Source organism: Macaca thibetana, chromosome 4, assembly GCF_024542745.1.
Source record: "Macaca thibetana thibetana isolate TM-01 chromosome 4, ASM2454274v1, whole genome shotgun sequence".
Lineage (NCBI taxonomy): Eukaryota > Metazoa > Chordata > Mammalia > Primates > Cercopithecidae > Macaca > Macaca thibetana.
Genome location: NC_065581.1, coordinates 27621685 through 27648347, shown reverse-complemented (window position 1 = coordinate 27648347; position 26663 = coordinate 27621685). Strand labels below are relative to the sequence as shown.

The 26663-nt window shown below is 41.6% G+C and overlaps 6 protein-coding genes across 6 annotated transcripts in view; 3 read left to right on the top strand and 3 right to left on the bottom strand.

Annotated features, from left to right (window-relative positions):
• Positions 1–8542, top strand: part of LOC126953554 (histone H3.1t-like) — a 42740-nt gene extending 34198 nt beyond the window's left edge. Inside the window, exon 2 of the mRNA XM_050788989.1 lies at positions 8156–8542. Coding sequence (XP_050644946.1) covers positions 8156–8495 — 340 coding nt within the window. The 3' untranslated portion in view covers positions 8496–8542. The remainder of the gene's footprint in view (positions 1–8155) is intronic.
• LOC126953533 (histone H2B type 1-M) lies at positions 617–20837 on the bottom strand. Its single transcript, XM_050788966.1, has 2 exons — positions 20648–20837; positions 617–916 (listed from the first exon to the last, which is right to left on the bottom strand). The coding sequence occupies exons 1-2, from the start codon at positions 20789–20791 to the stop codon at positions 680–682; spliced, it is 381 nt and encodes a 126-aa protein (XP_050644923.1). The 5' UTR covers positions 20792–20837; the 3' UTR covers positions 617–679.
• LOC126953527 (histone H2A type 1) lies at positions 1349–4225 on the top strand. The gene has a single exon (XM_050788961.1). The coding sequence runs from the start codon at positions 1384–1386 to the stop codon at positions 1774–1776; it is 393 nt and encodes a 130-aa protein (XP_050644918.1). The 5' UTR covers positions 1349–1383; the 3' UTR covers positions 1777–4225.
• LOC126953550 (histone H4) lies at positions 12542–12944 on the bottom strand. The gene has a single exon (XM_050788983.1). It carries the CDS (start codon positions 12895–12897, stop codon positions 12586–12588), a length of 312 nt encoding a protein of 103 aa, XP_050644940.1. The 5' UTR covers positions 12898–12944; the 3' UTR covers positions 12542–12585.
• A 171-nt stretch (positions 20838–21008) lies between the features above and the next one.
• LOC126953528 (histone H2A type 1-J) lies at positions 21009–21642 on the top strand. The gene has a single exon (XM_050788962.1). It carries the CDS (start codon positions 21090–21092, stop codon positions 21474–21476), a length of 387 nt encoding a protein of 128 aa, XP_050644919.1. The 5' UTR covers positions 21009–21089; the 3' UTR covers positions 21477–21642.
• Positions 21643–24495: 2853 nt separating this feature from the next.
• Positions 24496–25840, bottom strand: LOC126953516 (histone H3.1). Its single transcript, XM_050788949.1, has one exon. The coding sequence runs from the start codon at positions 25706–25708 to the stop codon at positions 25298–25300; it is 411 nt and encodes a 136-aa protein (XP_050644906.1). The 5' UTR covers positions 25709–25840; the 3' UTR covers positions 24496–25297.
• Between the last annotated feature and the right edge of the window lie 823 nt (positions 25841–26663).

Genomic DNA, 26663 nt, shown 5'->3' with positions numbered 1-26663 from the left:
ATTACTAAAGTACACATGAAGTTTAGGGACAGAGCGCCGGAAACACTATGGATATTTTACCAGTTGACACTTAAATATTGTATTTTATTTGTGGTCAACAGGAATTGAATTTTCCCTTTACTAGGTTTGTCTGATGATAAACCTGATCCTTCTTCAGATAAAAAATTGTCTCAAGCGTTGCTGCAACATGCAGTACACTGCAGTGCTAATTAATTTTTTCTTTCTTTTTTGAGACAGAGTTTCGCTCTTATTGCCCAGGCTGGAGTGCAATGGCCCGATCTCGGCTCACTGCAACCTCAGTCTCCCGGGTTCAAGCGATTCTCCTGCCTCAGCTTCCCGAGTAGCTGAGATTACAGGCGTCCGCCACCACGCCCAGCTAATTTTTTTGTATTTTTAGTAGAGACGGGGTTTCACCATGTTGGCCAGGCTCGTCTTGAACTCCTAACCTCACGTGATCCACCCTCCTCGGCTCCCCAGAGTGCTGGGATTAGAGGCTTGAGCCAAAATTAGTTTCTAACAAGGATAAAGTAAGGAATCTTGTAAATCTTCTTTGTAACGAGTAACAAATATCTGCTGTAAGAAAAGTGAGTGCCAGCTCTCTTTGGGAAGACTGAGTGGCTCTGAAAAGAGCCTTTGGGGTGTGGGCCGAGACTGACCGAACGTTCCGTGGTGGGCGGGCTCACTTGGAGCTGGTGTACTTGGTGACGGCCTTGGTGCCCTCCGATACCGCGTGCTTGGCCAGCTCCCCGGGGAGCAGCAGGCGCACAGCCGTCTGGATCTCCCTGGAGGTGATGGTCGAGCGCTTGTTGTAATGCGCCAGGCGGGAAGCCTCACCCGCGATGCGCTCGAAGATGTCATTGACGAAGGAATTCATGATTCCCATGGCCTTGGACGAGATGCCGGTGTCGGGGTGGACCTGCTTCAGAACCTTGTACACGTACACGGAGTAGCTCTCCTTGCGGCTGCGCTTGCGCTTCTTGCCGTCCTTCTTCTGGGCTTTTGTCACCGCCTTCTTGGAGCCTTTCTTTGGGGCGGGAGCAGACTTTGAGGGTTCAGGCATGGCTGGTAGTAACTGCCGGAAAATTAGAGAAAAAAAGGGAAGGAAGTCGGTAGCACTGTCTAACTACCGCTAATTCCCTGCTTCTTAACGCAAATGGAGCAGACAATGAAGGTGTGCGTTTAACTAGTGGTGAGTCCTGGAAACGTATATTAACTTTGTCCAATCAAAATAAGTGTTTTTCAAAACCGCAATCCCATTGGTTAAAGCGAAACTGTAATGTTAGCCAATAGCATAGCTTAGTTTTCGTGCCTGTATTGACTATAAGTAGCCGAGCCTTAGTGTTGCATCAGTCTCAGGCACGCTGCTGATTGAGTATATTTGTCATGTCGGGACGTGGCAAGCAGGGCGGCAAAGCTCGCGCCAAAGCTAAGACCCGCTCTTCTAGGGCGGGTCTTCAGTTCCCCGTGGGCCGAGTGCACCGACTGCTCCGCAAGGGCAACTATGCCGAGCGGGTAGGTGCCGGCGCGCCTGTGTACCTGGCGGCGGTGCTGGAGTACCTGACGGCCGAGATCCTGGAGCTGGCTGGGAACGCGGCCCGAGACAACAAGAAGACCCGCATCATCCCGCGCCACCTGCAGCTGGCCATCCGCAACGACGAGGAGCTCAACAAGCTGCTTGGTAAAGTGACCATCGCCCAGGGTGGTGTTCTGCCCAACATCCAGGCCGTGCTGCTGCCTAAGAAAACTGAGAGCCACCACAAGGCCAAGGGCAAGTAGTGGGTCTGGAGTAGTGCATCACTCATACCTCGGTCCAAACCAAAAAGGTTCTTTTCAGAGCCACCTACTTTTTCACCAAGTAGAGCTGTGTTCCACAGTTTTATCCGATGTCGAGTCATCTTGAAATGGCACTGAAATGCTGTATAGAGATGAAGCAAAACCAAAGGGCTTTTACACCACATTGTTTTGAGATAGAAAGTAGACATTGAAATATTCGCTGCACATCAAGAAATTTAGGCGCGGCAGCTCGCGCCCGCAATACAGCTGAAAACAATAGGAAAAGTGGGGCAAGAGAATAACAAAGGGAGCTGGAAGTTGGTTAGAGGGCTGAATAAGTAAAAGCAAAGGGCAGAACTAAGGTGGACGGGCGGGTGAACAGGAAGCGAGATAACAAGCAGTGAACCTTTTGCAGCCGAAACAAAGGTGAGATAATGTGAGCAAGGACCTCGTGGCCGGCAAGATCTGGAACAAACCAGTAAAAGGCAGCTCTTCAGAGATGGGCATGCGTATTAGGGAGGAAAAAGTATCCTTAACAAAAGCCCATATGATAATCAGCTACTTAAGGTTCATGCATATGGGCTGCATATCTTGCATGTATTTAAGATTATGAGATAGAGGTGATGCACAAGCCACAGAGGCCAAAGTAACGAAGCAACAAACCTATCAATAAAAGGGCAGATACTGGCTATAGATTAGGCGGCACTGGGAAGAGAAAAACACACGCACACACATAAAAAGACTTAAACTGCAACAAGCTGATGCTGATCTCATCTCGCAGAGGTCAATGCGCTCTCCCCCGCCGAGAGTGTAATACTCTGCTTAATAAACTTTTGCTGCTTTGCTTTGCTATCTGTGTGTGTGTCCACTAGTTTGCTCCTGGCACCAAGAGCCTGGAACTGCTTGGCACCATCCGGTAACACAACCACTTTGGGAAGCCGAGGCGGAAGGACGGCTAGAGCCTTGGTGTCCGAAGTCAGCCTGATCTTTACAAAAGTAGAATAACTGACTGTGCCTGGTGTCTCATAGCCTGTAGTCCTAGCTACTCGGGAGGCTGAGACCAGAAGGATCACTTGAGCCCAGGAGTTCGAGGCTGCAATGAGCTATGCTGCACCACTGCAGTCCAGCTTGTGTGACAGAGCAAGAGTGTTTCAAATGAACCTAGTGTCAGATACTTACTTTCTGTATTACAGAGGACTGAAAGCTAGCTAAATAATAGTTTTCAGTGTACCTGGGTTCCAGAGAGAAAATTGGTAAACTAACCTTTGCTCCTTGCTTGGGCTTTTAGTTTATACTTCATAAGACTATGGAAGCAGAATTTGGGTATCTGACCCTTCTGCAGAATTTAGGACCCCACGTGCGTTTGGCCTACCTATTCCAGTTCAATTGAATCTTTCCCAGCACCTATGGTGTGCCAGGCACCCTCCTAAATGGGAATACAATATTAATCCAGATACATAACGTCTATATCCAAAAGGAGCTTCAAGTTGACTTGGGCAAAGAATACATGTCATAATGGACTGTTTATGTAAATGATGGGAAAGGGTTGGGGTTAGGGTGTGAGATTACGTTAGAACGTGTTACTTAAAAACAGTATGAATGATGGACATTGTAAGTCAGGTTTTTTATTATATCATAGTCATATAGCCCTGTTCCTGTCAGTTTTTCCTGCTTCCTTTCTCTCATCAAGATCACTCCCTTCCTCCTCAGATCACCAAGTCCTCCTAGCTAGAGAGGGCCTTCTATTCCTCTCCACCTAAACTTATATAAGCTACTGTGTTCCTCATAAAGACATGTTAATGAAAACGAATTTCTACAGGATCTCTAGTTCATTGAAATACATTAATTTTTGAGTCTCTGCACACATTTTTATTTCCTAGATTTGTCTTAATTGCAATCGCATACAACTAATATTTCTTGGAATAAAACAGCAAACACAACTGTCATAAATATTACTTTTTTTTAAAAAAGTTACGATTATTTGATGTTGAGGACTCCATCCTGATTTCAATGAATTAATTCATTCGTTCCGTTTTAAAATGTCATCTGCGTTATTTGTGTGTATAAATTTTCAATAATTGTTTCTGTTACAACCATCAATATAAAGTAAATGATATGGCTCCATAGAAGGCCTATAAGATTTTTGAAATTGAAATAAGTTTTTAAATAAAATATGCTGTCATGATCATTGAAGTTGATGATAAAATTATTCCATTGTTTCTATTTCTCCCAAGAACCACTATCTAATCATGAAAGCTAGCTAAGTAATAATTTTCAGAGTTCCTGAGTTCCAGAAGTAAAATTCTTTAAGCTAAACAGTTTGTAAAGTAACTTTTGCTTTATAATTATTATAATTTTTGGTGTTATTTATGCAAACTCAATGTACTCATAATCAAAACACTGACAAATGCAAACTTATGTATTAAGTAAAATAAAATATACAAGTGTGATATATCATTGTTTATAATTCTACATACACATGTAAAGAAAAATGGAGGAGCTGTTAAATGTGTAGCTTCAAAGTAAGTAAACTAGAGGAGGCAACCTTAAGATCAGAGGGATCCAAGGGGCAAAGAGCAATTAGGAAGATTTATAGTGCCTTATCACTTTATGGTATCATATCATCTGTGAAATATTGAATTAAATTAATGTCCTTACTGATTTGGTGCCCTCTGAAGGTTCGTTGAAAAATCAGACATGAGGCAGATTAATAGAAAAAAAAGCAGACAAATTTACAATGTGCATGGGGAGAATCAGAGTGATTGCCCACCCCAGAATGTGGTTCAGAAGTTTACACACCATCCTAGAAAAACAGTTTGAGGGAGGGAGAAGAGGAATTCATTTGAGAGGATTACTAGGAAGAATGAATGGATCAGGGAAAAGAAATTAAATTTCTACCTTATCTTGTGAAATGAGCTCTTCAGGTGTGATTACATTCATCTTACAGGGATTCATTTTTGGTGAGTCTGGATAATAGGCAGATAAAGGTTGGGGATGGGGAGAAGGTCTAAGAGACTTTGAGGCTTCTGCAGTTCAGCTAGTCACCATGCCATAGTTTGGGGTATTGGTTTCTGAGCCCCGACATTGACAATAAGCGCTAAAAATAAATATTTGTTATTTAAATTAACTACTTAATGTGTTATACATAATTAGATTAATTTATGATGTATTAACGTATTTAAAGTATAATATAAACAAAATATTTGTAAATTAGTTAAAAAGAAAAAATTATATTAAATAGAGGTTGGCTTTCTGCTTGATATTTTATGTACATTATCTCCATTTTTTTTTTTTTATTAATTTTTTTTTTTTTAGATGAAGGTCTTGTGATGTTGCCCAGGCTAATCTGTGACTCCTGAGCTTGCACAATCATCCCACTCCTGGACTCATGCAATCCTCCCACATCAGCCTCCAGAGTAGCTGGGACTACAGGCAGGTCACTGAGCCTGGCCTCTATTAATTCTTATAGTAGCTCAAAGAGGTAAATACTGTAGGGGCTAAGGGAAGTTTCACAGATAACCAACTGACAAAAGGCAGGATAATGGGAGAAATTTAATAATGTGCACGAGGGAGAATTACAAAGTGATTACCCCAGTCCCCAAAGGGGGGGTACAGGTTATGTAACTTTTTTCATAGGGGAAGGAGGAGATGGGAAAAGTAGACAATTCCTTTGAGGGGCAATAAAAGATTGTTATAGAGAATAAATGGACCACAGAAATAAATTAGCTTGTAAATAATTGTCTTCGTAATTTATGTATTTATTTTGAGATGGAGTCTTACTCCATCACCCAGGCTGGAGTGCAGTGGCACAGTCTCCACTCACTGCAACCTCTACCTCTGGGATTCAAGTGATCTCCTACCTCAGCCTCCTTAGTAGCTGCGAACACAGGTGTGCACCAGTACACCTGGCTAATTTTTTTTTTTTTTTAGACGGAGTTTCACTCTTGTTACTCAGGCTGGAGTGCAATGGTGCAATCTTGGCTCACTGCAACCTCCGCCTTCCAGGTTCGAGTGATTCTCCTGCCTCAGCCTCCCAAGTAGCTGGGATTACAGGCATGCGCCACCACCTGGCTAATTTTTTGTAAACTTTGTAGAGACGGGGATTCACCATGTTGGCCAGGCTGGTTTCGAACTCCTGAGCTCAAGGGATCCACCTGCCTTGACCTCCTACAGTGCTGGGATTATGGGGAGGAGCCATGGCATCTAGTATGTCTTGGTAATTTAAATGAGACGGAGAGGAAGGCATTATCTTGAAAAATCCATATCCAGTCTTCTTTTCTGCAATAATGAAATAACTAGGGAGGGGATAGAAGGCAATTCTGTTTCTTTTGTTAAGAAATTTTCTTGGTCCGATTAGGAAATGTCAGAGTTCCTTCGCATGTATAGGAAAGAGAAACAAGACGAGGTTAGAGGGGCTTTGATTCTGAAGCTTATTTCTGAGGCCTTTCAGTGTTCAAAAGCACTCAGCATGCCCAAGAACCACATTTTGGGGAATCATTCTGCACCCCAACAGTACCATCACTATCCTGATCTAACTTTGTAGATGAGCAAAGATTTAAAGAGAATAAACAAGTCACTTCGTGTCTGATCGGTAACAAGTCAGCTTGAGTCTGATAGGTAAACATTTAATCTAAAACCAAAGTTTTCTAATTCCAGAGTTTCAGCTCTTAACTACTTTGTAAACAAAGAATTGAATACTAAGAGATTATATTAGAATAGTTATAGGAGTTTTATAATTTTCAAAGGTGTTAAAATAATTTCAGAGTGGCTGGGCGCAGTGACCTCACACCTGTAATCCCAGCACTTTGGGAGGCCAAGGTATGTGGATCATGAGATCAGGAGTTCGAGACTAGCCTGACCAACATGGTGAAACCCTGTCTCCACAAAGATACGAAAAAATTAGCTGGGTGTGGTGGTGAGTGCCTGTAATCCCAGCTACTCGGGAGACTAAGGTGGGAGAATCACTTGAACCCTGGAGGTGGAGGTTGCAGTGAGCTGAGATTGGGCCATTGCACTCCAGCCTGAGTGAAAGGACAAGACTCTGTTACAAAAAAAATAAAAATTTCAGAGTATAACCCTGTATTTACTAAGAAAGAAAATTAAATATACGGAAACAAAGTTGTTCCACAATGGTTGATAACAAATCTTTAGTTGGGTCATGTAAAAGTGTCTTTTTTAAAACCTACAAGCGTCCAAGCGCGGTGGCTCACGCCTGTAATCCCAACACTTTCTGAGGCTGAGGCGGTCGGATCACGATGTCAAGAGATCAAGACCATCCTGTCCAACATGGTGAAACCTGGTCTCTACTAAAAATACAAAAAAATTAGCTGGGCGTGGTGGCGCATGCCTGTGCCGCGCTACTCGGGAGGTCGAGGCATGAGAATTGCTTGAATCTGGGAGACGGAGGTTGCAGTGAACCTAGATCGCGCCACTCCTCTCCAGCCTGACGACAGAGCCAGACTCCATCCCCCTCCCAAAAAAAGCGCCCGCCCCACACACAAAACCTACAAACACCAATTTTCTACTTATAAGAACTTGTTTTAAGGATATTAATTCTATTCCAAATAAGTCTTAACGCTAACGCAATTATTATCAAAATCTCAAAGAGATTTTTATTCAAACTTCACAAAAGGTCTCCAAAGTTGCCAAGAAACCTTGGTGAAACAGATTAGGAAATTTGGAAAGGAAATAATGAGGAGACCAGCAGTACCAAATCATGAGACCTCTAATTCAGTTTTAAATATTAATGTAATAAAAATTTAAAGTTTGGTGTAATAAATCATACAAATTTCAATATTGGTCCCAAGCATAGAGAAAAAATAAATTTATTTTGAATGTTGAAAACATTATTCTTAAAATACAGCGGATTAAAAAATTGCTGGGGAACTGATTAAAACTGTATTGATAATTCCTAAGAAAGACACTATTTTATCTCTTTAATAGAAATTGATTAAACTGTAATCAATATAAGGAGGTTACAAAACGCCATATACAACACTGTATACATTTTCTTGGAAAAATATGTGCAACTGCTTTGCAAAATACGTCATAAACTAGCACTAGTGATCTCTGTGTGATGGGATAACAGGTTGTACTTTCTTAATTTCTTGTCGTTTCTTGTATTCCCCACAGTATTGATGTATATCTTCTGCGTTCAAAAGCAATTTTTTAAAGCCTTATAACGTGGTAACAAAATAGTTTGCACATTACAAAATTCAGAACACGGAAACAAGAAGCTCGCCTTTTTTCCCTATTTCGGTTTGGCCCTTTCGATTTCCCCTCCCCCACCGGGGCGGGACTTCCCGCCGACTTCTTTCAGGTTCTCAGTTCGGTCCGCCAACTGTCTTATAAAGGCGCTGCCTCAGACCAGAGTCCTCACAAGGCGTTGTGTACGACTCGTCTTGCTCATCATGTCTGGCCGCGGCAAAGGCGGGAAGGGTCTTGGCAAAGGCGGCGCTAAGCGCCACCGCAAGGTGCTGCGTGACAATATCCAGGGCATCACCAAGCCGGCCATCCGGCGCCTTGCTCGCCGCGGCGGCGTGAAGCGCATCTCTGGCCTCATCTACGAGGAGACCCGTGGGGTGCTGAAAGTCTTCCTGGAGAACGTGATCCGGGACGCTGTGACCTACACGGAGCACGCCAAGCGCAAGACGGTCACCGCCATGGATGTGGTTTACGCGCTAAAGCGCCAGGGTCGCACCCTCTACGGTTTCGGTGGCTGAGCGTCGTCATTTTCTATCAATAAAAGGCCCTTTTCAGGGCCCCCCTACTTTCTCAGCTGAGGAGTGGTAACACTGGATTTGGTAGGGCTGGAATTTTGCTTGCTTCTAAGGCAGTTTTGGGGCGAGCAGTTTTCTTAAGACAGCGGCACACGTGGTCATTCACCCGCGGTCACCGTTGGTAGAACTAATTACGAGTTGTAATGCAGTCTAAATTTGCTCAAAATTCATGAGCTTGTTTACGTAATGGGGAATGTGCAGTACCAGTAACTCTTGTAGTCCCTGTAGTGAGCTTGACAATGGTCATCGGAAATGGTTTTTGAAAAACCCCTAAATCCACAAGTATTTGTTTTTTTTTTTTTTTTAATTTTTGTCAGCGAGTTGGAGTGCAGTGGCGCGATCTCGGCTCACTGCAACTTCCGCCTCCTGAGTGCAAGCAATTCTGCCTCAGCCTGCCGAGTAGCTGGGATTACAGGTATGCGCCACCACACCCAGCTAATTTTTGTGTTTTTAGTAGAGATGATGTTTCACCATGTTGGCCAGGATGGTCTCTATCTCCTGACCTCGTGATCCGCCCGCCTCGGCCTCCTAACGTGCGGCCTCTTAAGGGATTTTAAGAGAATTTTTTACTTTTCTCCACTTTCATTAACGTATGACAAATTACAACATGTACAATCTGATCTGACATACATTCATTGTGGAATGATTACATCGAGCTTAACATCCATCTCACTTTCTGGTGAGAACATTTAAAGCTTACTATCAGCAATTTTCAAGTATAAAGTACATTAACTATTGTCACCATGCTTTAAAATAGATCAGAATTTATATCTCTTGAGTCCCATTATACCTCCATCCTCATTCTCTGGCAGGGACCATTTTACTGAGTTCAACATTTTTAGACTCCTCATGTAAGTGATATCATGCTGTTTTTGTTTTTCTGTGCCTGGTTTCTTTTACTTAGCATAATGTTGTAAGAAATGACAAGATTCATTTTTTTAAGGCTGAGTAGTATTCCATTGTATATATGCCCCATTTTCTGTATCCATTCATCTGGCATTGGATAATTGATTTATTGAAAGAGCTTTATAAGTTTAAATTCATAAATGAAATCCAGTGAGTAAAGTTTTTTTATTTTTTTTTTGGTGAGGCTCAGTCACTCGTTATGATCATGAAAATGATGGATGTGTAATTGGTGATATCAAAAGATCTGGAAGGACAATAATAGTGGCATTGATTCAGTTAAAGCAAAAGTACAAAACTTTGTAGTCCAAGTAATTACCATAGGGGAATTTAAATTATAGTTTTTTTTTTAACTTGAAGTTTTGTTAAGGGAAAAATATTGTATTTTACATGAAAAACAGTTTTAAATCCCAAAAATTTGTCAGATCTGGAATTGCTACATGGGCCTAAATAAATTTTTTGGATATAAATGATAACGTTTCTCTTTAAGATGTAAAAACTAATATATATATTTTAACTATGTATATCTGTGTGTGTGTGTGTGTATGTATATATATATATTTTTTTTGAGACAGAGCGTTACTCTGTCACCCAGGCTGGAGAGCAATGGCAGGATCTCCGCTCATTGCAACCTCTGCCTCCTGGGTTCAAGTGGTTCTGGTGCCTCAGTCTCCGGAGTAGCTGAGATTATACATGCAAGCCACCATGCCCAGCTAATTTTTGTGTATTTTTAGTAGAGAAGGGGTCTCAGGATGTTGTTCAGGCTGGTCTCGAACTCCTGGTCTTAAGCAATCTGACTGTCTCATCCTCCCAAAGTGTTAGGATTATAGACATGAGCCATCGCGCTGGGCCAAAAATACATTTTTAAAGTTAAGACGTAAATGTTTTATAACTTTACACCACCAAAGCGATGTGACATGGTGAAAAATTTAAGCACAGTCATAAGAAGCAGATTATTTGCAATCAAACCTGTAACGATCATATTCTAGTCGTGGGATCTTGGGGTGAGGTGCATATGCTCTCTAAGCCTCTGTATTTTTGTAAACAATTATGTGATGATGATAAAAATAGTTCCTAGCTCTAAGGGTTGTTGTAAGGATTAAATGAGTTGGGCCAGGTGGCTCATGCCTGTAATCTCCACTTTTAAGGAGGTAGATGTGGGAGGACAGCTTGAGCCCAGGAGTTGGAGACCTGCCTAAGCCATGTAGTGAAACCCTGTTTACCACAAAAAGTTTAAAAAAAAAAAAAAAAAAAAAAGACAAAGAATAAGTGTAAATGAATTGGTAAATAAAAAGCACTTAGGACACTGACAATAGTTTGTTTAGTGTGAAACACTTAGCATTACTCATTTATGCCAGGCCCATAACCCGTAATTGCATCTGACCATCATCCCTGGGTAAGAGCAATCTTTTTTTGTGTGTGTGTGACACTCTTGTCACCCAGTCTGGAGGGCAGAGGCGTGATCTCGGTTTACTGGAACCTCTGAGTCCCAGGTTTAAGCGATTCTCAGCCTCAGCCTCTCGCGCAGCTGGGATTACAAGCGTGTGCCACCACGCCTGGCTAATTTTTTGTATTTTTAGTAGAGATGGGGTTTCACCATGTAGGCCAGAATGGTCTCCAACTCCTGGCCTAAATCTATCTGCCAGCCTTGGCCTCCAAAATTGCTGGGATTACAGGCATGACACCAGGCCCAGATAGCAACATTTTCTAACAGCCACATTTTAGTATTCTAGATTCAGCCAGCAATTGTGTAATCAAATCTTTGTCTATTATGAAGCCATAGGAAAGACCTGTGTCAAGGGCATTTTTTCACACAGTTTTTGCCAGTGGAGACATCTTCATTATTCCTATAGTATCCTATCTTTTTAAAGTTTGTACTCATACTTTGTGTGGTAAATGAAAGGCAAGATCCTTCCCTATCCTTATGAGGATGACTACAGCATGACTGGATAGGCTTGCTATGATTTTTATCTTTCCCTGTGTTCTCACTACCGTTTTATTAATCTCAGTTCTTTTTTACAGGGTAGCACAGAATTTAGCAGAAAGAGATCCAGCCATGTAGACCAGAGATTTGTCTAAGTGACAGCATGTAAGAATCAGGAAGGAAAATTTTCTGTTTAAATACTAAGAGTTTCTTTCCTTAATGCAATTATTATTTTTTAAATCTAACCTACAAGGTGATGGTGTCCTTAAACCAATTAAATCAGAATCTCGGGTTGGATAACCTCAAATATGACTTATTAGCACTTCCCATTAATCACTGCTCCTTCAGGCCTTTAAATTTACTTAGGAATCTCACTTTTAATACCATCTTATCAACTTCAATTGTAAATAAGAGAACACTCAAAGGCTGAGGAATTCTCAGCGGTAAAGCTCTGACCCACGTTCAGTAACAAAGGGTAAGTTAGTCTTTGTTGTGATCATTCTTTGTTGTACTGAGTAGCTACATATTTCTACTCAAGGATTCAAATTCTCACTTTTCTCAAGAATTGGGCCAAAACCGATAAACTAAACTTATTTACGGTTCACGGATTAAAGGTTGTTGCATAAGAAGGTCTTGTGTTCAGCAGTTGGATTTATAGTGCCAGAAACATGTAACAACTGCTTGACTTTCTTCCCCAGCTATACTTCGAAAATTGGCACTTAAATATAACTAACTTTAAAACCTCAACAAGAGTATCGTGGCCATGTGTGGTGGCTCACTCCTGTAATGCCAACACTAGGTATAGGCGAGACAATTATTTGAGGCCAGGATATTGAAATTAGCCTGGGAAACATACGCAGACCTGGTCTTTGGAAAAACAGCGTTGCGTGGTGGCGCGCGCGAGGTTCCAGCTAATCGGGAGGCTACAGTGAGCCATGACACTGCACTACGGTCTGCGCGACACCCCATGTCAGCAAGCCCTGGAACACCTGAAAGAAGTTGAGTATTGTATTTACTGGTACTGGAAAGCTATTAGTGACTGATACCTACTTACAGCGACTAGGGAGGGACGCATGCTCCGATAGGGCAAACTCAGCAGGTGCGGACAAACAGTAAAGAGAATCTGGGCAAACAAGCATCACGGCTCCTCAACTGAGAAAGTGGGGGCCCTGAAAAGGGCCTTTTATTGATAGAAAATGACGACGCTCAGCCACCGAAACCGTAGAGGGTGCGACCCTGGCGCTTTAGCGCGTAAACCACATCCATGGCGGTGACCGTCTTGCGCTTGGCGTGCTCCGTGTAGGTCACAGCGTCCCGGATCACGTTCTCCAGGAAGACTTTCAGCACCCCACGGGTCTCCTCGTAGATGAGGCCAGAGATGCGCTTCACGCCGCCGCGGCGAGCAAGGCGCCGGATGGCCGGCTTGGTGATGCCCTGGATATTGTCACGCAGCACCTTGCGGTGGCGCTTAGCGCCGCCTTTGCCAAGACCCTTCCCGCCTTTGCCGCGGCCAGACATGATGAGCAAGACGAGTCGTACACAACGCCTTGTGAGGACTCTGGTCTGAGGCAGCGCCTTTATAAGACAGTTGGCGGACCGAACTGAGAACCTGAAAGAAGTCGGCGGGAAGTCCCGCCCCGGTGGGGGAGGGGAAATCGAAAGGGCCAAACCGAAATAGGGAAAAAAGGCGAGCTTCTTGTTTCCGTGTTCTGAATTTTGTAATGTGCAAACTATTTTGTTACCACGTTATAAGGCTTTAAAAAATTGCTTTTGAACGCAGAAGATATACATCAACACTGTGGGCAATACAAAAAAGTGACCGGGCTCGGTGGCTCTCGTCTGTGATCCCACCATTTTAGGAGGCAAAGGTGGGAGTGTACCTGGACGTCAGGAGTTTGAGATCAGCGTGAGCAAAATAGCGAGACCCCCATCTCTACCAAGAAAACAATTAAATTAAATTAAAACATTAGCCCAGCGTGGTAGCACTTACACTTTAGGAGACCCTCTTTTTTTATATATTCATATTTAAAAAAACAAAACCAGTACACTAACAACAGCCTGTTATCCCCATTTTCCCATCACACAAAGAGCTCTACTCCTAGCTAATAAGATATTTTGGTGAGCAGATAAATGCACATTTTTTTCCTACAATATGTATGCAGTATGTGGCATTTTACAACTTCGCGCTGTTATTTTAATCAATTTCCCTTATCTAAAGAGTTTACAAAAAGTGATTTTAATGTCTGCTTATTATTTCTCCTGCTGAATTCTCCCTACTAAAGTGTTAACCAATTCCCTAGGAATTTATTAATCAACAAGATTTTTTAAATAATTCATCTTCTCCCTGCTGATTAAGTACCACCTTTAATATTATACATACTCGGAACTATTACCAAAATTCTATTCTGTCTATAATTTAATCAAGATGGTTTGCAAAAGGGAATCTTTGTTCACAGTTAAAAGTTTAGAAAATTCACATTAGGAAAATTTTTAAAAGCAGTAATTTATATCTCCTTAATATTCCATCATAGGAATTTTCTAGGTCCACTTTAACAATATTTCTAGTATTTAGCAAAATGTGCTTTCTAATTTTCTTTTTCCTATTTTAAAGGAGAACTGTACAAAATTTACTTCCTGAGGAAAATGTAGAATTGAAGTGTTTTGTCACAAAGGATGCAGATTTTAAGGTATTTTGATGACTGTTACTACATTTTCCTCAAAAGTTTTATTCCATTCACTTTTGCCAGCAGTAACTGTTCTTGTGTATGTTTACCATCATTGAGTATTATGGTTTTTAAATTCTGTGTTACATTCAGAATTTACTTTTGGTTTTGTTGATTGAGTCTTGAGTTAATGAACTAGTTACTCAGCAAGATTTATTGATTTGTTTATAAGTAATAAATTGTCATCTTTAATATAAGCTTGTTTAGGCTGGGTGTGGAGGCTCATGCCTGTAATCCCAGCACTTAGAGAGGCCAAGGCAGGCAGATCACTTAAGGTCAGGACTTCGAGAGCAACCTGGCCAACATGGTGAAACCCTGTCTTTACTAAAAATATAAAAATTAACAGGGCATGGTGTCACACGTCTGTAATATCAGCTACTCAGGAGGCTGAGGCAGGAGAATCTCTTGAACCTGGGAGGCAGCGGTTACAGTAAGCTGAAATTACACCACAGCACTCCAGGCTGGACAACCAAGCGAGATTCCATCTCAAAAAAAAAAAAAGGAAAAGAAAACAAAAGAAAAAAGAAACCTATAAACTTTATTTTTTCCTGTAAAAACTGGCCACAAAGAAATTATTTAACTTACCTTGTTTGACTGTAAGTTGTAAGACCACCATTCCATGTACAAAAGAAATACTGCACAGACAGCCCAAGAATCTAGACAGGCCTGGCTGGATTTCCCCACTCAGTCTCTTAGCATTAGATCATACTCCTTATGTCCAATCATATTTCTACATAGGTATCCATACTTTGTTGAACCTAAGCATAAAAATGGACAATTTCCCCTGTATTTTTAGGTCTTCATTCTGAAGGCTCCTGTGTACATGTTAAATAAATGTGTATGCCTTTTCTTCTATTAATCTGCCTCTTGACAGGATTTTCAGTGAAGCTTCAGAGTACAAAGGGAAAGCTTTCCCTGGGCCCCAACAAGTTCAATCATACGGTCAAGGATTCAATCAATCCTGCCTACATAATGAAACCCTCATAAAAGCTCTGAATACCAAGGTCAGTAAGTTTATTGGTTTGTGAACACATAGATATCCTAGGGAGGTGATTGCTGCTTCCACATAGAGATGGCACAGAAGCTTTGCTTTCAGGACCCTTCCAAGACTTGCCCTATGTGTCTCTTCATCTGACTGGTCCTGATTTGTATTCTTTACGATAAAACTATAATCATAAGGATAGCACTTTTTATATTCTATGAGTCATTCTAGCAAATTATTCAACATGAAGGGGTAGTGGGAATCCCTGGATTTGAAGCCAGTTGCTCAGAAGAGCAAGTGGCCTGGGAACCCCACTTGCAGCTGGTGTCTGAAGTTGGGATAGTCTTGTTGGGAAATGTGCCCTTTAACTGGTGAGGTCCAGCTAACTCCAAATAATTAGTGCCTGAATTGAACTGTAGTAAATCAGTTGGTGTCCAAATAATTAGAAAGCAATTCATGTACGTAGTTAAAAATTTAGGAAATTCAGATTAGGGAAACTGAAAAATATCTATAAATCACAGTCCAAAGATTATCCTATTAACTTTATGATATCTATCTATTGAAATAGTCATCTTTTCATATATTTAATATTTTTTACATGCATGGATACACTGTGAAATTCTTTTAACTCTAAAGAAACTGTAATCCTGACACAATTTAAAATGTAATTTCTTTGTTTTTCAGTGTTCTCATGTAGATATTTACTTTGGAGAATAGTGAGGAACTCAGCCTCTGCAATGGAACAAACCTAGACTTAAATTGTGACTTCATTGCAGACACTTTTGCTGTTTAAGTCTTAATTTCCTCATCTTTATAATGAGAGTAAAGACAATAAGAGTTACTCCACAGGAAGCTGTAGGAAATAATGGAGATAATTGAGCAAAATGGCTAGACTAGCTTAGTAAGATCTCACTAGTCATACATATATAATTTATATGTATTATTTATTGATTAATATTTTACTGATATTCAATTACTTAACTTTTTGTATAGATTTAAATTCACATTTATGCTATTTGCACTAGTCCAAATAAAGTACTTAACAATTCTTATGTCATTTACATTTCTAATATATTTGAATAAAGGGTTAGAGTTTTATGTTTTGATATAACTTCTAAAACAGCTATTAGAAGATATTAATAGCTAAAATAAAAATAAAATATAATCAAATGAAGACTTTTTTTTTTTTTGAGACGGAGTCTCACTCAGTTGCCCAGGCTGGAGTGCAATGGCTGGATCTCAGCTCACTGCAACCTCTGCCTCCCTGGTGCAAGCGATTCTCCTGCCTCAACCTCCTAAGTAGCTGGGATTACAGGTGCGTACCACCAGGCCCAGCTAATTTTTTTGTATTTTTAGTAGAGATAGGGTTTCACCATGTTGGTCAGGCTGGTCTCAAACTCCTGACCTCATGATCCACCCACCTCAGCTTCCCAAAGTGCGGGGATTACAGGCATGAGCCACCGTGCCTGGCTGAAGACTCTTTTTGAGGCGGGTTCTTCATTTCCCACTTCGAACATCATCACAATAACAATAAAGAGAATATGTTTATACATACAGTTAAAATCAAGACATACATTCATATCATAAATCAGATTTAAGATATGAAAGAAAAACATTGGAAAATCAAGAAGATAACTAAGAGAGTAGAAAGTTTGTCAAAGTATGTCATTAATTTTGTCAGGAAGACCTGGTTTTCCTGGAAGCCTCATGTGGGAGGAAAAAATTATTTTCTCTCTACACTTCTGAGTTCTCAGCTAGAGCTCTTGTGACAAAAGACACATTAAGAAGAAAAAAACAAACAAGTTTATTAACATGTGTACAGCACATGTCACAAGTGGGAGTACCTAGAAATGAGTAATTAAAAATGTGACTTAAAACTCCAGTTTATATACAGCATCTTTAATAAGATCAATAAGTTTTTAGAGAAATTAAAAGACAAAGGAAAAGGATTTTGAGTCTGTAGGAGTAACAAATTGTGGGAAGGCAAATGTATAGTAAACTAATGGTAGATAAAGGCTGGTTAGTAAAGTTGTTATGCAGATTGCTCTGGTGCCCTCTCTAGGCTGACGAGTCGTCTCTGGTGATTATTTTTTGTCCTCTCTGGTAGAGAGAGGAGAAGCGACACTTCTGCACATTTATGTCCTGCTTTTAGGCAAATAGGGAGAGGGCAGAGTTTTCTTGTATCTGCTTCTTCTCAGTGGCCCTCAACTCAAATAATCTTTATGTCAGTGTGGTATATTTTGGGGTGGTGTGTCATGCCACCCTTCACTCAGAAAAAGCTAATCTCTACCGGAAAAGAGAATCCAGGCCGGGCGCAGTGGCTCACACCTGTAATCCCAGTACTTTGCGAGGCCGAGGCGGGCAGATCACGAGGTTGGGAGATTGAGACCATCCTAGCTAACACGATGAAACCTCGTCTCTGCTAGAAATGCAAAAAAATTAGCGGGGCGTGGTGGCAGGAGCCTGTAGTCCCAGCTACTCGTGAGGCTGAGGCAGAATGGCGTGAACCCGGGAGGCAGAGCTTGCAGCAGTGAGCCGAGATCACGCCACTGCACTCCAGTGTGGGCGACAGAGCGAGACTCCGTCTCAAAAAAAAAAAAAAAAAAAAAAAAAAATGGGGCAAGGCATAGTGGCTCACACCTGTAATCCCAACATTTTGGAAGGCCGAGGAAAGAGGATCACTTGAGCACAGAAGTTTGAAAACAGCCGCAGCAACATGGTGAAACACTGTCTCCACCAAAAAAGATACAAACATTAGCTGGGCGTGGTGGCCTGTGCCTGTAGTCCCAGCAACCCAGGAGGCTGAGTTGGGAGGATTGATTGGGCTTGGGGAAACCAAGGTGCAGTGAGCGGTGATTGTGCCACTGCACTCCAGCCTGGGCAACAGAGTGAGACCTTGTCTCAAAAATAATAATAATAAACAATTTTGCCAAGATTTCTGGAAAGTATTTTCCTACTTTTTTTCTTTTCTTTTCTTTTAGGTGTAGTCTTGCTCTGTCGCCAGGCTGGAGTGCAGTGGTGTGATACCAGCTCACTGCAGCCTCTGCCTCCTGGATTCAAGCAATTCTTCTGCCTCAGCCTCCCAAGAAACTGGGATTACAGGAGCATGCCACCACACTCTACTAATCGTTGTATTTCTGTAGAGATGAGGTTTCACCATATTAGCCCGGCTGAACTCAAACTTCTGACCTCAAGTAATCCACCTGCCTCAACCTTCCAAATTTCTGGGATTTACAGGCATGAGCCACCACACTCAGCCTAATTTTTTAAAAAAATCTTTTGAGCTTTTTTTCTAACATGATACTCATGTATCAAGAATAGATGCTTCATCTAATGAGATTGTATTGTTGGGGCTCAGAAACCGATTCCCCAAAATATGGAGTTTTGACATACTGAACTGAAGAAAAATCCTGAAGGTCTTTCTGAACTTCCTCCTATTCCTGTCTCTCATTTCTCTATCTGAAATAACAAAATGAAGTTGTTCTCTGAAATTCCCTTAGCTCTCTAAAGTATAGACCTGCTAAAGAAGAAAGCAATTACCTCTGGTCCCTTCTCTGAGTCTTCCTTAACTGAAAACTCATATTGCAAGAAGACTGAAGTCTGTCAACACACTGAGACAAACCTTTGTCACAAACCGTTGTCTGGTCTGTGGGCCAAACAGACTTTGTCCTAGGCTGTTATATGTTATTCAAGTCTATTGAATTCCCCTAAAAATCACTTAATACCCTCTAAAATAATCCACAGTTACCCATCTCCCTTTTCCCTAAGAAAAAGGGTATGTAATTATCTCTATTCTATTGCTTGGGGCATGGGGGGGAGGGGGAGGCAGTAATCACTGATTCTCCCCTATGCACATTAATAAATGTGTATGCTTTTTCTCCTATTAATCTGCCTTTTGTATGTTGATTTTTCACCAAACCTTCAGAGGACAAAGGGGAAGTTTTCCTTTGGATTCTACAGTTTCAATAGACAACCAAAAGTAAAAGTTAGGAATTATGTAAATATGCTTCACTCTTTGAACGTATTATTCTTACTTATTCCATTAACATTTATATGTCTTTGCTAACATTATGATAATTTATTGAATAGAATCCTAAATTGGAAATTCCTAGCATAAATCACACATGTGTTAGAAAATATTTTTCAGGTTGGGTTTCTTTAAAGAAGTGTGAGGATTCAAAGGCTCTGGAAAAGCAATCTCAGTGCAGATGCCTTTTTAATCTTTACAGGTATGAGTTTTCTCACAATTTTAAAAATTGATTTAAGCATAACTAGAATATTTCTGGCAATTTAATTATAACACATGTACAGAACACTCACTAAGTATTCACAGTAATATTAAGAGCAATTATTTTTTCCAGTTCATTTTCTTTGATTTACCTGATTTATTTATTTATTTATTTATTTAGAGATAGAGGCTTGCTCTGTTTACCAGGCTACAGTGCAGTGGCACAATCATGGCTAGGCTCACTGCAACCCATCTGCGGGTTCAAGCGATTCTCCTGCCTCAGCCTCCTGAGAAGCTGGTATTACAGGCACGTGCCACCATGCCCGGCTAATTTTTGTATTTTTGGTACAGACGGGGTTTCTCCATGTTGGCCAGGCTGGTCTCAAACTCCTGATCTCAAGTGGTCCGCCCGCCTCGGACTCCCAAAGTGCTGGGATTACAGGCGTAAGCCACCGCGCCTGGTCTAACCCTCCACATATTGATTTATGACTTTACCTATAACTTCTGCTTCCCTAAAATGTATAAAACAGTTGCATTCTGACTGCCTCAGAACCACTTTCTCATGGTCTTGGGGGGTTGTCTTCCCTAAGCCACGGTCACTCATACTTGCTAATAATCCTCTAAAATATTTTGGGCTGGGCGCGGAGGCTGACACCTGTGATCCCAACACCTTGGGAGGAGGCAAGTGTATATCACCTAAGGTCAGGAGTTCGAGACCTGTCTGACCAACATGGCGAAACTCCCTATCTACTAAAAATACAAAAATTAGCAAGGCATGGTGCCACACGCCTGTGGTCCCAGCAACTCGGGAGCCTGAGGCAGAAGAATCGCTTGAACCCGGAAGGTGGAGATTTCAGTGAACCGAAATCGTGCCATTGCACTCCAGGCTGGGCAACAGAGTGGGACTCCCCTCTCAAAAAAAAAAAAAAAAAAAAACACATGTATGTGTACATTTATATGTACGGAGCGAGTCCTAAAAAGGGTACCCAAGGGGAGACAAGCTAACAGCGAACTAGCTCTTTCTTGAGAAACGTGGACGGCTCTGAAAAGAGCCTTTGGAGTGTGGGTCAGAGCGGACCTGTAACTGCAGCGAGGGGCTCACTTGGAGCTGGTATACTTGGTGACGGCCTTGGTGCCCTCCGACACGGCATGCTTGGCCAACTCCCCGGGCAGCAGTAGGCGCACGGCCGTCTGAATCTCCCTCGAAGTGATGGTCGAGCGCTTGTTATAATGCGCCAGGCGTGACGCTTCTCCGGCGATACGCTCGAAGATGTCGTTGACAAAGGAGTTCATAATCCCCATAGCCTTGGAGGAAATGCCGGTGTCGGGGTGCACTTGCTTCAGCACCTTGTACACGTACACGGAGTAGCTCTCCTTGCGGCTGCGTTTCCGCTTCTTTCCATCCTTCTTCTGAGCCTTGTTAATGGCCTTCTTGGAGCCCTTTTTAGAGGCTGGAGCAGATTTTAGTGGTTCAGGCATGGTGAAAAACGGAAGACAACAATCCTAGGGCTGTTTCGTCCGCTTTATTTAAACGCTATTATGCAAATTAGGAGTAGAATAGGTCACTGCTTATTGGTGGTTATCCTTGGATGACGTCGGATGCCAGTTTTGCCCAATCAAAATAGGTATCCTGCATAATTGAGTCCTATTGGTCTAAATAAAAATAAAACTTTAGCCAATCGAACAGCTTCCTTTTCGCGCCCAGTAGAGGCTATAAAAACCGCGTTTTTCTACTTTCGTCTGTCCTTTTCAACTATATAGATACAGGCCTTTTGCCATGTCTGGGCGTGGTAAGCAGGGAGGCAAAGCTCGCGCCAAGGCCAAGACCCGCTCTTCTCGGGCCGGGCTTCAGTTTCCCGTGGGCCGAGTGCACCGCCTGCTCCGCAAAGGCAACTATGCCGAGCGGGTCGGGGCTGGGGCACCGGTGTACCTGGCTGCGGTGCTGGAGTACCTGACCGCCGAGATCCTGGAGCTGGCTGGCAACGCGGCCCGCGACAACAAGAAGACTCGCATCATCCCGCGTCACCTCCAGCTGGCCATCCGCAACGACGAGGAGCTCAACAAACTGCTGGGCAAAGTCACCATCGCACAGGGTGGTGTTCTGCCCAACATCCAGGCCGTGCTGCTGCCAAAGAAGACCGAGAGCCACCACAAGACTAAGTAAAGACCGAGTTGAAAAGCGTATAGAAACAAAGGCTCTTTTCAGAGCCACTTTAATAATCATAAAAAGATGACACGAGTCCGTTTTCAGCTGCTTCACCACTCGACAACACACTCATGACGTTTCGGTTTTAATTTTAACCTCTCTGTGTACGTTGCCAGAATTTTAAGATTTTTTTTTTAAGTCCTTAATGTAGGTATTAACAAGGTACCTTTGCTAACATCTATTTTCAGGGGTTTTGCCTTGGTGGCCAGGTTGGTCTCAGACACATGACCTCAGGTAATCCACCCGCCTAGGCCTCCCAAAGTGCTGGGATTAACAGGCGTGAGCCACTGTCCCAGGCCAGTTTGTAGTATCTTAAAGGCATTTTACTGGGACACAACTTTGACAAAAATCAGCATCTTACTGGGAGTTACATAGTAGATACTGGTGGGATTTTATTTATGATTCTGGGAAACTGGGCTGTAAGGAATGTAGTATAGTACTCAGTTTTTAATATGCTTACTAGGAAAAGTATATGGATTGCTACTAGACATATTTCTCTAGAGTTTCATAGTCTCTAGATTGGAAACGGTAGAGTTCTCAGCCCTATTTCCTGGCCTCTAGGAAAGGAGCTACTTGATGGGTATGTTTAAACAAAAACATGAAGTTTTATGTTTACCAATGTATACACTTGTCATGTTTTATTTTGTTCTCTATTTTTAATTTTTGCACTTACAAGAGTTTGGAATACAAAAAGAAAATTGGCCTTAGAAGCCTTCCAATTAAGGGTCTTTCAAACATACACATATTCTGTAGTGACCCAATAATTACATGTACATATGTTAGGGTACTGCTGAAATAACATGTTAAAAAATAATAGTTAACTTCATTGTATGTGCTCTGATATTTTTGTTTAATTCTGTATGTAATTAACCTTTTCGTACCTGAGTGTTATGTTACAAACGTATCCTGTAAACACTGCTACAATTAGTAAGTGAGTTAAATACTTAGTAACTGCCGGATAAGTAGATGGTCAAGCATAGTAGTCCAAGGTGGTGATGACTGACAGTAAGGATGGTTCTGAATACTTAAGTTGATTCCAAGAGCACTAATGGGTGAATACCTACACTCAGAAAAAATATCTCTTCTGAGAAAAGCCAAAGGCTATTTTGAGAATAGTGAGGTCAGTTCCTCATGTTATCTTTTTTTTTTTTTTAAGACAGGGTCTCGCTTTGTCACCCAGGCCGGAGGACAGTGATACGATCTCGGTTCATTGCAACCTTCGACTTCTGGGCACAAGCGATTCTCCCACCGCAGCCTCCTGAGTATCTGGGACTACAGGCGCACACCACCACGCCCGACTAATTTTTTTATTTTTTGGAGATATGGGGTTTCGCCACATTGCCCAGGCTGGTTTTCAACTCCTGGACTCAAGCGATCCACCCACCTCGGCCTCCTAAAGTGCTTGGATTACAGGCATGAGCCACCGCACCCGGCCTGTTGTCCATATTACTGTATGGGCATGTCAAGGTCCTTTTATTTTGGGCCTTGAAAAGGATTGTTATGCCACTTATGAGTTTTGCCATCTCAGGAAATTCAGACACAAGAATTATGTCCTTTTTTAAATTTATTTTTTTTTTTTGTTTTGCGTTTTTGAGATGGAGTCTCCCTATGTCGCCCAGGCTGGACTGCAGTGGCGCGATCTCGGCTCATAGCAGCCTCCACCTCCCGCGTTCAAGCGATTCTCTTGCCTCAGCCTCCCAGTAGCTGAGACTACAGGCACATGCCACCACACCTCGCTAAATTTTTTGTATTTTTAGTAAAGACGGGGTTTTACCATGTTGGTCAGGCTGGTCACGACCTCCTGACAAACGAGCTTAGTTGGATGGTTACCAGACTATTGTAATTTAGTGCATGGAGTGTTTTGAAAAGACATAGAGTATTCATTTCCACATAACTAGAACTACTCACGTCCCCTGAATAAATAATTCCTCATGTAATCATAACTGGAAATTTAACTGGGAGTATATTGGCTGCATATCTCCAGGAAAGGATGCCCTACCCAGCCAGCAAGAGTATTGATTAGTGAGCCCTTCCTGATTTATTACTAGCTGTTAGTTTCCCAGCACAGAAAGAAGGAATTCACTACTTACACACTCAACAATACCCATCAGTTTAGCAGTTGGCCCCACTTAAGTGTCCCAGAGGCATTGCTTCTCTCCAAAATAGTGTATCTTCCTTTCCAGAAGAAAGCTAATTTCTGAGAGGGGAACACTCTATTTTGTTTTGCTTAGGGTGTTGATTCCAATTAAAAGTATTAAAGCATTATTTTAATTTGTAAAATATTAATCATAAATTACTTATCGTTCTAAATTCCATATATGTGGAAATAATGAAATCATGAACCCACATACAAGAAGATGTGGATGAGCAGATTGTGAATGTTGCAGTAGTGATCTTGATATTGAATTTCCAAAAAAGTGTATTAAGAATGTAACCAATTCTAATAACTGAAGATACATAAATAGCCAACTGAAACAAGAGAGTTAAAACTGCTTTTTAAAACTCAGTGTAAAAATACTATGATCTTTCCACTTACATCCTTCACAAGCTAAGCTAAGGAGAGACAGAGATGATAACACACATACACAAGCCAACTTGCCAGGGAAAGTCTTGAATACTTGTAAGAATGCTAGAGAGCTCACAGAAGAAAAGTTATAGAAATCTAGCATTCTAAATACAAGAATGGATGAGGTAAGGGCTTTCATGGCCCACAAGAAGCTGATTTCAGCACATCTAGCAAGCTGATGTATTTCTTTCATTTGAGATTTTCCATGTGGTTATCTTTCCTTACTATTATATAGCCATGCATTCATTCATTTATCCAACAAATACTGATCAAAAGCTCCTATATTATTGGAGATATGCCAGTAAACAAAAGTTCCTCCTCTCATGAGCCCGTATTTTAGAACACACAGGCAATACATCAACAAACTATTGTACAGCATATAGTGACAAATCCTAGGGTGAAAAAATTAGGTGGGGATTATACAGATTTTATTTAGTCATACAAAGCCTCAATGAGAAGGTAACATTTAAGTAAGACTCAAGTATTTTATCCTGTGCTCAAAAAAATTACCACAGAATTCCCTACAAGGCAGTGTTAATTTTGGATACTCCTGACAGTTCAAAGTTTTAGCCACTGTCAGAAGTCAGATAAAACACTTTCTCTCATACACATATTTTTATATGGGGCTTCAAAGGGAATTTTCTCTGGCGGGCTTTCTCCAGACGACTTTTAATCCCCAAACCATCTGTCATTAACTACACTTAAGAGATTTAAGCAGGCCCAAAATTCGACTTGAAAATTTCAAAAACAACACTGCTTAGGAAACGGGGGGCGGGAGAGGGGAATGTTTTCACTTTAGCCAGCATGAGCTACATTACCCTGAATTTTTCCAACTTCAACTCAACCTTAGTTTTATTCTTGGCGTGTTGGCAAGGAATATACACACACTACAGTATAGGTTGGCAGAAAATTAGAACCACCTTACGGTCAAAACCGGGCTGCGGAGATGGGCGGGTAACACACAAAGGAACTTTTGGCTACACCCAATGCTTGCGGAAAGCTCCCAGATTATTAAATGTTAAGATTTACGAAACTAACATTTTAACAGGGATAGGCTGAGCCTTACAAAACAGATTGTATAACGTCTGGAAATGGACCCTATCTGCTATAGGCGAAACAAGTACCAGGAAGAATTCCTCAGAGAAACAGATCTTTTCAGCGCGCAAGTGGGTGGCTCTGAAAAGAGCCTTTGGGTAATCTGAGTCCTTGAGACTCAAGCCCTCTCGCCGCGGATACGACGTGCGAGCTGGATATCCTTGGGCATGATAGTCACCCTCTTGGCGTGGATGGCGCACAGGTTGGTGTCCTCAAAGAGCCCCACCAGGTAGGCCTCGCATGCCTCTTGCAGCGCCATCACCGCCGAGCTCTGAAAGCGCAGGTCGGTCTTAAAGTCCTGCGCTATCTCTCGCACCAGACGCTGAAAAGGCAACTTTCTGATCAGCAGCTCGGTGGACTTCTGGTAGCGGCGGATCTCGCGGAGAGCCACTGTACCAGGCCGGTAGCGATGGGGCTTCTTGACGCCGCCAGTGGCCGGAGCGCTCTTCCGAGCCGCCTTCGTAGCCAGCTGCTTGCGCGGAGCCTTGCCGCCGGTGGACTTACGAGCAGTCTGCTTTGTACGCGCCATTCTTTCAGAACTAGATTCAGTTAAGGACAAAGAGAAAGCTAGCCGCTTATTTATAGTGAGAGTCTAAAGCTGATTGGACAAAAAGTATGCTGAAGGCCTACCCAACAGTAAGCGGATTGGCCAAGGACTCAAATTTTTGTTGTCCACCAATTCCTCTGACAGTCTTAGCAGTTCATGGCCTCCATATTTTATTTTCTATTTTCGCTTTAGAGTTGTTCACTATACCAGTGATTTCCAGTGGAAATAAATGAGAGCAATATAAGTAATTTACATTTAGGAGCAACATTATAACAAAGCAAGAAAAAATTAACTTTTAATATTTTGCTTAATCAAAAATAGCCAACATAGTTCAGTATGTTATCAAAATTAAAATTGTTAGGTATTTTACACTTTTTGGCACTAACTTTTCCAAATGCAATGTGTATTTTATATAAAATTCATGCTATGGAATTTCCAATGATCACTCTACAATTGACTAGTGGCTACAATACTGGACAAGACAGCCATATACACCTCTCCCCTCAATTGTCTATTTTTTGATCACTTAAATTTTAAAAACTTTTGTATTTTTTTAACCAAGAAAAGCTGATTCACATGTGAGAAATTCAAGGCCTAAAAATGTCAAAGAAACAACCTTATGTGAGCTTTTCGCGTTCAGATTAAATTCCATTACAGCTTAACTTATTTTTCCAATACTCTAGAAACGTAATTCATTTTCTCTTAAGTATCTATTCCATTTGTACATCCAGATCTGATTTATTAAATCAGATTAAAAACATCAAGTCAGATATTTTAAAAGTGGAATTTACCATGCTGAAACAAATTAATAGTCATCTCTCTACTAAGAAATCAATTTGTGTGGCTGGGGGTGAGAAAGCTCGAGAAATTTTAATTTCAATGAATTTTCAGAAAATGCTTCAAAGACAACTACCTGGCACCATAATTAACTGTTCTA

Bases quoted from the DNA above. Each gene is read 5' to 3' on its own strand.
- LOC126953527 (XM_050788961.1), top strand. From the start codon at position 1,384: ATGTCGGGACGTGGCAAGCAGGGCGGCAAAGCTCGCGCCAAAGCTAAG.
- LOC126953550 (XM_050788983.1), bottom strand. From the start codon at position 12,897: ATGTCTGGCCGCGGCAAAGGCGGGAAGGGTCTTGGCAAAGGCGGCGCT.
- LOC126953533 (XM_050788966.1), bottom strand. From the start codon at position 20,791: ATGCCTGAACCACTAAAATCTGCTCCAGCCTCTAAAAAGGGCTCCAAG. The intron at 917-20,647 runs GTGCACCCCGAC...GTTCTGAAGCAG, and splicing joins TGTACAAGGTGCTGAAGCAA to GTCCACCCCGACACCGGCAT.
- LOC126953528 (XM_050788962.1), top strand. From the start codon at position 21,090: ATGTCTGGGCGTGGTAAGCAGGGAGGCAAAGCTCGCGCCAAGGCCAAG.
- LOC126953516 (XM_050788949.1), bottom strand. From the start codon at position 25,708: ATGGCGCGTACAAAGCAGACTGCTCGTAAGTCCACCGGCGGCAAGGCT.